Below are 13,890 nucleotides of genomic sequence, written 5' to 3'. Positions count from 1 at the left end.
ATATATATATATATATATGTATATATACAAGGTCCGTCCCGGTGCCCAGTTGGTCACATCGCCTACCTGCCGATCCACTCACCCGTGGCGGGATGGGTTCGAGTCGCTTAGCGCTCGTTTTTTGCCTTTAATAGGTATGGGCTGCGGCCGTTGACAGCCGTCGCGCTAAGGGTCAGATGACGTCACACAGGGCAGGACGGACCGTGCCGAGGATTGCGGTGCGTTAAGCTTTTGCTACTAAATTATGTCGTTGCCTGGAATTGCGCGATCGGATGGTAAAAGTTGGGGCTCATAGCATAAGCACTGCTTAGCGTGAGCTCTGATCCCAGAAAGCACTCCGTTCAAAGGGTCCAGATTAAATCTTTAAAAATAAAAATATATGGATGTGCTTATGCCTTATATATTAACTTGCGGCGCACTTCACAGCTTACAACGGCCGCATCACAAAAACACATATGCCGTGCAGATTTTCCCAGTTGTACAAACACACGGCACAAACTCAACGTACTATTCAAAGCATATGCGGTCACGTCACACACTCCATAGCTACAGATATACTTTGCTCAATCTCAGTTTCCAGTGGGTTTGATGAACTCACGATGTTAGCGTTGGACGATTTTAAAAAGGCAAAAAAACGGAAGTTTTTAAATCAAGTGCGGAATGCATCCTGTTCAAGATGTTGAAGGTCCAAGGACGGTCCGCAGGGACGGCGTCACATATCTTGACCCAGGTCATCATTCCCAACGGTGATCTGGCGATGGTACGCTGCGATGGGAGGCTGGTGCCGTCAGGTGGACCGGGCGAGGGTGCGCATCCCCTTCGGTGGCACGCTTGGGAGGTAATGAGCGTGACGGCAGAGTCGCACATCTTGTCACCCCTCTTTGCAGGCAAGCCGCCCTGAACATTTTTCGCTACGACGTGCCTCGCCTCTCGCGTCCCGCCAGGCAACGAAATACGCTGTCGAACAGCGTACGCCAAGCCTCTCTGCGTAGGGCGCGTCGCCAAAACCAACGTGTAACTCTGTGGCAGTTATGGCACGGAGCCGTGACACGTCTGGCAGCACAAGAATGACGGTCATTATGACCTTGTGAGCAGGTCAACTTAAGCACGGCAAACCAGGGACAACAAACCCAGAGTAGTGTCCGGTGCGGCCCATGGGAGCTGCACAGCTATTCTGAAAAAAACGCATCGTCCTAAAGGCCCGTTCACACTTAGTAGAATGGGCATATAACCTGCTGCAGGTTCTGAATGCCTGTAGATGCCTGCATGCATTTGCAGGCATGTAGGTATGCAGGCATGCAAGCGTGGCGCATGTGGTTCGCAACAGCTGAGGACCGCCGAACCTACAGCGGATTGTGCAGCCAGACTGCGAGGCGTGAACAGGATTGAAACTCAGCCCAGAACTAAAAAATAGAACGACAGGACGATTGCCGTTGCAGCATAATTTAAACATAATTGTCCCACACAATTACATTGATAGATCCACACCTCTTCACTTTCGAGGAGTTAGATCCTTATATGCGTTGATGCGTATGCAGCATAGCAATGTGCGAGGCCCTGGAAATACCTTTCCCGATTGACTACCTATCTCAGTCGGCCTTCTTCGAGGGCGTCGAATCACAGTGAGTTCACTTCTTCGAAGGCGGCAAATCACATTGGGTTCACTCCTTCGAAGATGGCGAATAATAGTGGTTTCACTTTTCCGAAGACGGCGAATCACAGTGGGTTCACTTCTTCGAAGGCGGCGAATCATAGTGGGTTCACTTTTCCGAAGGCGGCGAATCATAGTGTGTTCACTCCTTTGAAGGCGGCGAATCACAAGGGGTTCACTTTTCCGGAGACGGCGAATCACAGTGGGTTCACTTCTTCGAAGGCGGCGAATCATAGTGGGTTCACTTTTCCGAAGGCGGCGAATCACAGTGGGTTCACTCCTTTGAAGGCGGCGAATCACAAGGGGTTCACTTTTCCGAAGACGGCGAATCACAGTGGGCTCACTCTGTTGGATCTCTTCCTCGCCTTCTGGTGGTAATAGTAGAATTATTATCCATGGCTGATGACGGTACGATCCACGGATGCTCACCCTCCCTATCTGTAAGGACATTTTTCTCCAAAATATCGACACGAGCCTCAATCTGCTCACCTGTCAGCTTCCGGAGCATCTACCTTAGATATGCCAGAAAGTACTTGCTAACGTCTTTAAAGCGCTGAACAGCGGTTATATTGGCGCCACTTAATATTCCGAGCCCCGCATCCTGTAAGGATCGAACCAATACCAAACAATCAGAATCTAAGGTCCTTTCTTTCTCACAAACATGCTCATTTATCATCTTTTGCCAACTTGTGGACGAGTCCCAGTCTTAAGAAGTCAAAGCGTAAGAAAAAAACTGGTTTAAGCCGATCGCGTATTTTTTGTCGGCCCGCGTATTCGGCGCCGAGGCAGAATTCACGCGGCGCCTTTAACTGGCAGATTTGTTGAAGGTATGTTTGTGGTTTGTTAAGTGCCTGCTGAGATGACTGAGATTGAGTGGTAACTTGTTGAGGTAGTGTTGGCTATACCTCAGAGGGGAAGGGCGTGTAGTTTGCTGGCTGAGCGTGTCATGTTGACTCGATGAACGCGTGTCCCGCTGGTACAAATGTGAAAGGTGTGCTGGAGTGCTCCAAGACATGCGAACTCATTGTAAGCTGCATGCCTGATGCTGACATATCGCATGTAAACCGGTCGCGTATTCTTGTGTGCCGGTATTTTGGTAACTTATGTCATGCGTGGTAATCTGGTATCACGCGTGTGATGCATGCAATTTACGTGCAAGTGTTATGACAGCGCATGTGAGGTGCGATGATGGGATATTGCCTGCGTGTTGATGGCCTTAAATATGCGCACGTGAAATAGCTATGTGCACTGGTGGTCTTTTTTCACTGCCAGCCATTCTGGTGGGATAGCATACTTGGTCCGCTGCGGTTGTGCTGGTGTTCAGGCGCCTTTTGACCCAAGGCATGATGGCGTGTAAAACGGTAACCCTCATACATTGGATGTTTTATTGCAGGCGTGCCGGTGGCCTGGCAGCTGCTGGTGGTAGTGTTTCACGCCCCTCCTAACGTTGACCACTGGTGCAAGCGGCCCGCCGCCTTTTCCAACTGGACCGTCGAGCAATGGAGACAGTACAGCACGCCGCGGGTCGCCGACTCTGTGAGTGTGAAGGGCTGCGGTGATGATGGCTTGGCCCACCTAAACGTCACAGGAGGCTTACATCCCTACCATGGAGCTCTGGCGGGACGATGCAACTCTTTTATGAGATGGGATTATTTGATGAGATTCAAAATCTGTGCCGCTCATTCATAGGTGTGCGCTGCACCACCGTTTAAACATTTGAAGGGCATAAGTTTACACCAACTTGATACAAACGAACTATTGCCAATCCTAGCTACGTTACACTTTACATACAGAAGTTAAACTGCTTGCTTGTTTATTTAGATGCGCTGAAGTGCGAGAACGTTCATTTTGTTGAACTCACCCACCTGTTGCTGTTGTAAACGAAGCCTGACGATGTTTTTTCAGCTTCACGCAAATAAAGCTGCACGTAAATTTATCTACGAACACTGGCATACACCGTCCATTTGAGCAGCGCTCCATTGTGTTTGCCACCCAGAACGTGCGCGGAAATTTTTGGAAAGGGAGTGTTTTACATTTGTATGGATTTGTACACGTTTTATTACCCCTGCTTCGGCAACCTGTGCGACACTGCGCGTGCCTGCTGAGGTTTTTGGCTTGTGTCACTGTGCCCGAATGTGTTTATGCTGATCCGACGTCGGCACCATTATGTTTGCGCAACGCAGACCCAAAAGGAGTTTAACGGAAATGCTGGGTGATGTCTTCACTTCATTATAAGTAGAAAGAACTGTCAAATTGGTGTCAGTATCTAGCTTCTTTATGAATTAGTTATTTACATGGGCGAATTTGTGTCGTCGTTGCAAAATGAGCATAGCGCCAGTTGGCCAAAGAGCAGTGTTTTTCGAGTAATGCTAGTCATGGTCCTCATTGATTGACATCTGCTGAGACCCAGATAATTTGTCACTTGATTTGTGAGGGGAAAAAGTAAGTTTCCCACTTGTGGGAACTCTATGCCTTGTGCAACTGCCAATACCCCAACATTGTACGCTGGGTTCACTTAGAGATCCATAAAGCTCGATACCAAATGCTTCGAGGACCTGTTGCTTTCAAAGTAAAAGCTCTGGTGTTTGATGCGAGAAGCACCAAACGGCCGCTGTGATTCAGGTGACCACGAGAAGAAATGCAAGTTTTCATTTTTCTCCTCTGGCAGTCCGGCTTCCAGCAGTGGGACAAGTGTCATGTGTACGCTCTCAACTACTCGACGGCGCCGCCGGACCCGAACAGCCTGCCGCCTCGGAGCACCAACTCCACCCTGCCCTGCCCGAAGCTCTATCGGATCGACGGCCGCTGGGAGTTTGACCACAGCTTCTACGAATGGACCATTCAAGAACACGTGAGAAGACTGGGCATTCACTGTGCTCTGGGGATTTGCCATGAACCCGTCTGCTATCACCAGAACACGGCACTTGACTTGATGGGCATCAGGCGCCGGTCATCCGGTGTCGCGAGAAGTCTCAGGACAGATGGTATACAGGTCACAGGGATAAGGTCATCCTAAAGGGCTTGCACGAGGCATCGGCTGTTTTCTTCATCGTTCCAGATATGCGATGCGCAGGCTTAGTAAGTTATCCTGGATTCCGTTTCCACTTCATTCAGCGGGCTTCACCAGGCTCGATTGAGCTATCTGTTGACCTCTGACGTCTTAAGTCAAGACGGATCACCGATCTCTGACGTATTAGGTGAAGGTAGGTCAGTGGCCCCGCATTAAATCAGATAACTTAATGCGACTCTGTCATCGAGCGACGCGAATCTCCTGAAAAATCACGATCTGTATAAAACCAGTATTCTGGCACGCCAGGGCAATCTCGCGTCATGTTAGGCTACGTCAGCGTAGCGGGCAACATGACCATGGTCGGAAGTATGGTAAAATCATTGCCGGAACATCATTACCGGCGCGCAGTTGGGGTCAGGGGAGATCTCGGGGTTTCATTGATCAAGTGAGATCTGACACATCCGATGACGTTTTACCAAAAGCTGTTACCCGGTCAGGTTTTGGGTTAAACGTGACGCAAAGCATCACTTTTTCCTTGATAGCTGAAAGGCATAACTTCCGACCAAATCAGCCACTAAACGTCTCATGGAATTCGCCGTGCGAACATCAACCCTCTTTCATAACGGCTGTTACGATATGGGGGCTTTGCTATTTTTATACATTTTTGTCGTCGGTTAGCACAGATTCAGGACATATTTTTTGGCCTTTCACATGTCACAGGCTTTTGAACGTTAATGTTTGCTTGCCGTTCACTCTGGTCACGATAATTGTCGTCTGGAAAGTCGTGGCTTATGATGCATGCACATCTGTATGCATGTATATATTTTCTTGAGAATGCCTGTTCATCAGGACCTCCTAGTATCTGGTATAACCAAAAATCGCTTATTTACCACGTAAGAACTCACAATACCTAAGTCCCTGTGGTTTGGACGTCGCATATTTTGAGCAATATGGACACACTGAATGTTGTCGGAAGGCAGATTGCAGAAAGCAGATGGTGCTTGACAAATTCAAGCGCAATAGCTAGCTGTCAACGCGCGACATCCGCCACTGCCTTCATTTGAACCTGAACCACATGCGCGCCTTACAGCAAAATAGACAAAAGGCCAGCAGTGTAATCATGATACTAATTCATTCATTACAGCGATTGTTTGCATCAGTTGCACCAGAGCGTCTGCATAGACAACTCGGAGAATGATTGGATTATATTTGTGCGCTCAAGCGTGTAACTAAGCTCGGCAACAAAGAAGTAAACAACTGTTTGAAGAGCCATGAAAAGAAGTAACTAAAACAGCATGGCTGGGGACCCTGTGGGGCTCGGGGATTTAGAAACCTTTGATATGGGTTTGACCTTTGAGACGGCCCTTTTCGGCTCATGCATCGCAAAGAAAATTAACCATGCCAAATGAAAAACGCTCCAAAAGAGTTTCTTTGGAACTGAAACTGAAGAAAAATTGAGGCAGTAACACATTTCTCTCTTTAGATGCTCAGGAGGTTCCGCTCTGCTTCCCATGGCCCACTGACCCGTTCAGTGTCCTGTTTCATCGCTAGAGTTATTCAGCTGTGCACTCGTGCGACACGCTGTAGCCCCTGGACACCCGGGGTCGCGTTAGCTGCTCAGGGCACGTTTGGCTGCCCCTTCGACCCAAGAAACCTTTTGCCTGCTCATAGGCTATTCTGGTTGTTCGTGGGCCGCCTCAATAACTCAGGGACCCTCTGGGTCCACGGAGTTAACGTCCAAGGCTCTCTTAATTTCCGTGCCTCTCGATCCGCTCAGTGGCCTGTCCCAAAGCGGTCCCTGGCCACCAATAGCTCTCTGACAGCTGATAAACCTTACTGGCTCCTCGGGGGCCCACCGGCAGCTCAGAGCATGAATGGAGATCCTGTCGTAGACGGGGGACCCTCCCTTAAGCCCCCGAAACCTCATGGGCCATTTATCTTGAACCTGGGTCGCAAGGAGTCCAAAACGAAGCCCGGGGAATCCAAGACGAGGGTCAGGTGGGTCCAGACTGCCCATGGGATGACTCGTCTCGGGTCGTGCAGCGTGAAGGCAAAGGGCTGGAAAGGGTCAAAACTGCAATTGAGGCAACTCCGGAATCCCTGTCTTTTCAATAGGCTCCACTTAGCTACTGCTCTGAACGCTCAGGGTCCTCTGGCCGTAAGGTTTCTGCGAAAGTGCATGGAGCTGCCTAGTGCCCTTTGGTCCGATTTGATCCTGACTGAAATGCGTAAAACTACATCAGGACTCGGCGCTGGATCAGCCAGGAGAATTTGGCCGCGGTCACATGGGACTCTGATGCACTATGAGTCCCTTGGAAATGGTAATGAAATGCTAATGATAGACGACTCAATTCTTGTCTGATAGGTGGGACGGAAGTTTGTTTTTTGGAACGGTACTGTTGATGTTTTCGTTTTTAGCAATATTTCCGGGCATTTTCTGTGCGAAAGAGTGTCGGCAGTTTAAAGCGTGCCCCGTTTGAAAGCTAAATGAGACTCGCAGGCGGTTCGATTCCTGTCTGAATAGTTTGGTGCTCAAGGAGGTGCAAAGAAGGTGCAAAAGATGCCCAAGATATGTTAATCACATAACACGGCATTAGAACAGAAATGAATCCCAGTAGCATTTTAGACGTGGTTATGTTAGTAAAAAGGTGGGCTCAGTTGGAACATTTGAAAGATGCGTCGGGCCTTAATACAGACGGCAACAAGCACTGAAGTAAAACAACATATGTCCGTCTTCGGTGCAGTAAAATGAGCGAAGAAAAACGAGTTGAGCCCCTTTACGACACGTGTGATAGAGTCGGATGCGACCTACAGTTATTCGGTCGCAGTAAACAAATGCATAAGCTTAAACCGAACTATCGTGCACTTTTGGCTCGTCAACAAGGCTAACAGGCTTCCGACTGACACCACGTCTGCGGGTTAGTTTTTTCACGAAAATATCCGTGTCTTTTTGTAAATAGAGTTAAATGGCCTCTCTCAAAAGGAAGGAGCCTTAAATCGAGGTGTTCTAAAATTGGCCGGCCGGCCGCTGAATGGCCGGGTGCCTCGAATCCTGAACCACATACTTTCCAAGAGCGATTTCCAGTCAGTTTTTGGATGTTAAAGGTGTTTGCCATGCGGCGGTTGTCTGAGTAATAAAGCCTTATCGTGATACACTTGCAAATCAGGAACAGGACGAATATGTCCCATAGCATTGGTCCCTGTAAAACCTGCTGACCGCCCTTTGTCGAACTGTTCCCAGTTCAGCCTGGTATGCGACTACAGCTACCTTCTGGGACCCATCAAGGCATCCTACATGGCGGGCATCCTGGTCGGAGTGTTCTTCGGAGGCATGGCGTCCGACAGGTAAGAACAATAACGTCACTGGCTGAGGTTTGCAAACTGCGCGATCGCTCCAGTGGCGGCGCCTTCTGGTGGCCATGGTCACACTCTCATGGTTCTGACCGTCATGCTTGCCGCTAGGCTACTTTTTCCTGCTCGACACACCGCCACCAGGTCACACGTGGTCACATTACAGACCAATCACGCATCTGTTCCACTGGGGGCGAGCACCTCGCAACACTGGAATGGTCTGTTTGGGCCGCACGCGGTGCCGCCTGCTGAGACTAACCGCCCCGGCCAGACCCGTCCTGGACCAGAGCACGCCGAGCCCAAGCGGTGCTGCGCAGCCATGCGCATGGTGCAGATCATTCGGTGCAGTTCACAGTCCTGTCCCCCTTCAGACCTATACCTTTCCTGTTGCTGAGCTACATGCCCGTGAAAACGTGCAGACTTCTTCGAGGAGACTTTTTAAGGTCACCAAAGCGACCGTGACTCCATAATAATCGGTCCCTCCACTGGAGCCGTTTTTGTCGGCCGGGGACACGTGTCCCCTATGCCGCCCCCTGCGTAGGCCCCTGGACGTAACCCAAAACAGTCACGCTGATAGCCCATGACGCATTAACTCGCAGTGCCATGTTCCGGTAGAATTGGTAAGGGATACACAGTGTCCTAGAATTGCCGACTTTGGGGGTAAAGCAACCCCCTATGAGGAGGAATTTTCACTCCTTTTCCCTATATGTTATGTGAATTTTTCACTCCCGCCTGACAGTGTCTAATCGCACATGCCAAACCCATATTTCCCTTCCTGAGGTTTTCAGATGTCATCCAAAACCGAGTTCACTTGAAACCACCAAGCATAAACGATGCTTCACAGAACCTGGGTGCCACAGAGCAAGGGCGCCAGGTGCCTCCAAGCCCGAGAATCCCAGCGACCCCAGCCGCTTGCACGCATTCAGTTTGGTTTGTTTACAAAATGCATCACAATCTACAGTTGTGCGCCAAATGCAAGGTTTTCACGCATCCCCTATTTTTTTGGTCTCACCGCCACACCACGAAAGCAGAGCCTGGCGCAAACAACAGCAAGGCCTGATAGACACTTTTACTCCACGTATTTCTTTTTTCCCGGGGAAACTTGACCACTAAATTGCATCACTCCCGAAATGCTGGAGTGAAAAGTTCAAGAAATGTCTTCTAATTTAAACTTACAAGACGAATATCACCATTTGAACACTTATATTAACAAATTTCAAGTCAAATCAGCTGATAACAAAATTTTGCGAGAAAAGTACCGGTCTTTATATTTGTTTAGCTACTTTCGTTTTTCTTGGTATCATACGAGTGTGGTACCATTTTATTCTTCCCTCCTTTTAGATTGCCTTTGGAGGTACCATCTGCTGCTTAAAATTTTGACCAATTTCTCTGCAAGATGCTCCGACTGCAAGCTTGTACGTGTTTCATGATACATTGGATTAATTCGCCAACCGCCCAAACATGCTTGATATGCGCCCAAGCGTGAACAATTCGCAGGGAATGAAGGAGACAATTTGAAGCACGGAACTTATTTCTACCGTCATTTTTGCCCTCTTAAACGCTCGGTTAACCGCTTTCTTGGTTCATGGCGGTGCTCAATAATGATATCTCTAAGCCTTTCGAGTGTCTGACTTACCAGGCTACCTGGCAAGGCTATACTAATGCTGCCATGCTATACCAATGCTGCCATATAGAGCCTTGGGACAGACCTGACGCAGCTAGTACAGAAGTGTTTGATGACGAAATTCTGCCCTCTGGAGATGTTTGTCATGTACACCTCTTACTTGATTCGCATTTTAATCTCGTAGGTTGGTGGGCATGATTGGTATTTATATTTGGAGGTGAGTGGGATGAGTCTGTCTGCCAGCAGACCATACAGAAGGTACTGACTTCTTGTTTGTTTTTTTGGGGGGGAGGGGAGCAGGGGCGGATCTAGCCTGGGGAAGGGATACATCATCCCCTGTTCCGGTAGGAGATAGGGAGAGATACAGTATCCCGTGTTTCGGTTGTGTAGGGTAGGGATACATTACCCCGTGCTCCGGAATGGTATGGAAAGTGTATATTGCCCCGTGCTCCGGAATGGTATGGGAAGTATATAGTATCCCGTGTTCCGGTGGGGTGGGGGTCGGATACATAATCCCGTGTTTCGGTAGGGTAGGGAGGGATACACCATCCCGTGTCCCAGTAGAGTAGGGGAAGGACACATTATCCCGTGTTCCGGTAGGGCTTGGGGAGGGATACATTCTTCCGTCCCGTTAGGGTAGGGAAGGGATACATTATTTGTTCCGGCAGGGTAGGGGAGGGTTACATTATCTCGTGTTCCGGTAGGGTTAGGAGAGGTTTAAATTATTCCGTATTCCGCTAGGGTAGGGGAGGAATACGCTATCTCCCGCCGTGCCGTGTACCTGGGCGACTGAAATGCGTGTTGTGCCGGCAGGTTCGGACGCCGTCCCACCATTCTGGCGGTGCTGGTCGTGCTGTTCGTGCTGGCTCTGGTCGTCTCTATTTCCGGCTCCGTCATGGTGTACATAGTGCTGCGCTTCCTGCTGGCCCTGACTGTGGTGGCCGAATACACGGCCATCTTCGTGTTCAGTAAGTGCTGCTACACGGTCTCTGTGGGTGCCGCTTTCAGCAGCCGGTGGTCTGTCAAACCGGCGTCCACTCCTGGTCGGCACTGGGTGGAGGTCGACCCGCTCACAGCACTCTCTGGCCTGTCAAACCAGCGTCCACTCCTGGTCGGCCCGGCTGGAGGTCGACCGGCTCTCAGCACCCTCTGGCCTGTCAGACCGGTGTCCACTCCTGGTGGGCCCGGGGCAGTATGGAGGTTGACCCGCTCTTGGCAGCCTGAGTTTTTGGGCCACGCCATCGGAAGCTATCAGATTCCCGTAGCCCACATGTGTTTGGGCTAGGGGAATGTACGGTTTTCGTCTCTAGCTTGACTCCTTTGGTAACTTCATCAGCAGGTTTACGGCATGCCAGTCAGGATCAGAAATGCTATGCAAGATCCTCAAAATAAGTAGACATAATCGCAGAAACACAGTGTGATGCATCCTTGAAAATGTATTATCGAAATTATGTAGTGCGCTTTTCTGGGAAGGACTCCAGAAAGCAAGAACGAAACCTGCATGCGACACAATTAATTGGCAAGTACGTTGTACGGGTCTCGTTGTAGGCTAAGGTCGCGCACATACAGAACAGGACAATTTAGGGATGCATATATCTCCCAATGAAAGCGTCGCTGTGCCTCACGGGTGAACTATACATATAAGAAACTCAACACTAGATGCAGTTTCGTCAAAAAGCTTGACGAGCGACCATGCGGCTCCCGAGATTTGCGGCATGCCACCAGACCGGCGGCGGCCGGGCTGCCTTCCCAGCCTTTAGCTACCTTACGGCGTATTTGTTTCAGCTCGAGGGTGATGAAGCGTCCTCGAGTTTTTAAATTACCGTGCTATTTTCTCACTACACTTCTTTGGTTTTTCTTTCGGGCGGTCGGTAAGTGTGCGACAAAGTCGTTCTTTTGTCATTTTCGCGGTATGTTCATAAAGGAAGCGTACCACGGTTTTGTTCTTTGATTCATAGATCGGGCGCATCCGACTTGGTCGCTAATGCCATTAGTTTTTTGACGTGCTTCTGAATAACTCAGAATTTGTATTTGAGGTAGGCGCCCGAACAAAAAAATACTGTAATTCTCTCAGCTCACCACTACGAAAGTATTCATTTTCAGTTGCCTTACTTTTTCCGGTAGGTGGCTATGTAATGTTGACAGTGCAATGGTTGGACAAAGTGTTTGCGCAACGCTGCTGATATGACAGCTTAAAACGTAACATTTAGGGAGCAATATGCACAGATATGGGGTCATGATGGCGAGAATTCAAGCAAGCTGTCATGCTATGGCTTTTATTTCTTCCCTGGCGTTCACCATAGTGACTGTTCGAATGGCACTTTGGCTTTGGGAAGCATCGCATATTTGCAACCTCAATTCGTTGCAACATTGTGCCCAGCCCAAAGATAAAGTCACGTGCCTTGTGAGCTGTAAGGCGTACGGCATGCTATTGTGGTGCTGATGGCAGGAGTGGTCCTCATCATGGTAGAGGGGATGGGGAGAGTCACCTAACATGATAGTATGCACCAGTGGCCAGTTGAACACAATAGTATGAAATAGTAAACAAAGTGAATTTCAAATATTTCCCCGCTTGTTTGCCTTGCTTATGGTGGCATAGAAATGCATATGCATGTAATTAGTACTTCCGTTTAGGATCATTTCGGGCAAAGTCAGTTCTTTTGGTCGTTGGGCACAGGCTTGACGTGAAAAAATAAAGCTTCCAGATGAAATGCGAAATATGATGTGATACAAAAATAGCATGCAGTGGTCCGGTCCGCGCCTGGCCGCCGTGCACTTTCTTGAGAGCATAAGTGAAACAAAGTGATAATGGCCACCGATGCACACAGGCCATTTACCCGATATTTGTGAATGGTGATCGATATTGGTTTTGTTTCAGGCATGGAGATGATAGGTGGCAAGTGGCGAATCATCATGGGCATGCTGTTTCAACTGCCCTTCTCCTTCGGCTTCATGAGTCTGGCTGGCATCGCCTTTGCCGTCACCGACTGGCAGCACCTTCAGCTGGCCATCAGCGTGCCGGTGGTGGTGTTCTTCGTGTACTACTGGTAAGATTTGACACAACTTCAGCGGTACCCATTATCCGTCGGATGGAGACAGAAAGTTGGGACGTTTCTTCTTTAAACGGCGTTTCATACTTTTAGATAGGTCTGTACGGTGCGCACGGTGCGCACGGCTTGATGCGCTCATCGCCCTGGACCCACGGCTGGATGAGCTCGAAGTTGAAACCTGCCCTAGGAATCGCTCAAGAGTTCAGGAGGATTTGAGGTGTGCAGGCTCATTTTCTTCCTCGATTTTACCAAATTCGTAGGCCATAATATAAAAGCATGGCTCAGATTACGCCCGACCGTGTTGTATTTAACATAGTCACATGGGCCACTTCTCCTGTAAGACTTATAAACGTATTTCATAAGCCTTTGATAATTTACTTACTGCGCCCTTTCTCTGGTTATGAGATCGGGGTTGTGCGACTCCGTAAGAAACACACATTCTTCTCAGCCCTCGCCGACAAAGGCGGCAGCGGCGTTTCGTTATTCCGGCATGTCGGCCCGACCTCAGACCCACCACGATCCAATGCTGTTATGAACGATGCTAGCGATCGGCGGAGGGGCGCGCCCACCGAACGGCACTAATATTTTCTCCTGCCAGCGAAGGGCTCGATCAGCTGCCCGCGGTAAGTGGGCAGCGGTGGCGCCGCTCAGACACAATGCAGACGCATTAAAACGCCATCGGGCCGTGGTCTGCTATCAATCAACGGCGACGCTGCGAGTGCGTGCTGATTCATTGCTTATCTCAGAGCTGCGCAAAGCACGTCACTGCAGTACGACTCATACACGGTTACCGGCTGTTGTCTGGCTCAAGTAACAGCGTGGCGCGGTTTAGCAGCGGCTGGATATCTGGGAGAGATACGGGGATTCAGGATGCAGTCAGGTGGAATGTGTTTAACGCTCTTGTTTCGATGGGTGCGCGCACGGTTCATGCGCGCACATCCTGTGGTTCGTGTTGACCCCTAATATATTCCAATAGCCAAATGAGACTACGACATGTAAAACAATTGCTTTTCTGTGGATGAGAACAATATTGCCTCAGTTATTTCACCAGAATATGTGTGTTTTATTTCAAGCAGTGGGGGCACGTTTTCGCTCAGTCATCCCGTGTCGTGACTAACGTCACGAACTAACATTCAGCAGACACAGATGAGAAGTGGTGCGCAAACGGTTTCAACATGCTGAAGCGTGCGATAATCGTGCAACG

General features: G+C 49.4%; 1 protein-coding gene across 1 annotated transcript in view; it reads left to right on the top strand.

Annotated features, from left to right (window-relative positions):
* The window catches only part of LOC119101033 (organic cation transporter protein), a 40,614-nt gene that overhangs the window by 14,179 nt on the left and 12,545 nt on the right, over positions 1 to 13,890 (top strand). Inside the window, exons 3-7 of the mRNA XM_037224279.1 lie at positions 3,045 to 3,187; positions 4,320 to 4,502; positions 7,903 to 8,006; positions 10,450 to 10,604; positions 12,515 to 12,683. Coding sequence (XP_037080174.1) covers positions 3,045 to 3,187; positions 4,320 to 4,502; positions 7,903 to 8,006; positions 10,450 to 10,604; positions 12,515 to 12,683 — 754 coding nt within the window. The remainder of the gene's footprint in view (positions 1 to 3,044; positions 3,188 to 4,319; positions 4,503 to 7,902; positions 8,007 to 10,449; positions 10,605 to 12,514; positions 12,684 to 13,890) is intronic.

Source organism: Pollicipes pollicipes, unplaced genomic scaffold (assembly GCF_011947565.3).
Source record: "Pollicipes pollicipes isolate AB1234 unplaced genomic scaffold, Ppol_2.1 Scaffold_4881;HRSCAF=5763_pilon_pilon_pilon, whole genome shotgun sequence".
NCBI classification, from domain to species: Eukaryota; Metazoa; Arthropoda; class Thecostraca; order Pollicipedomorpha; family Pollicipedidae; genus Pollicipes; species Pollicipes pollicipes.
This window is presented reverse-complemented; position numbering and strand designations above follow the sequence as displayed.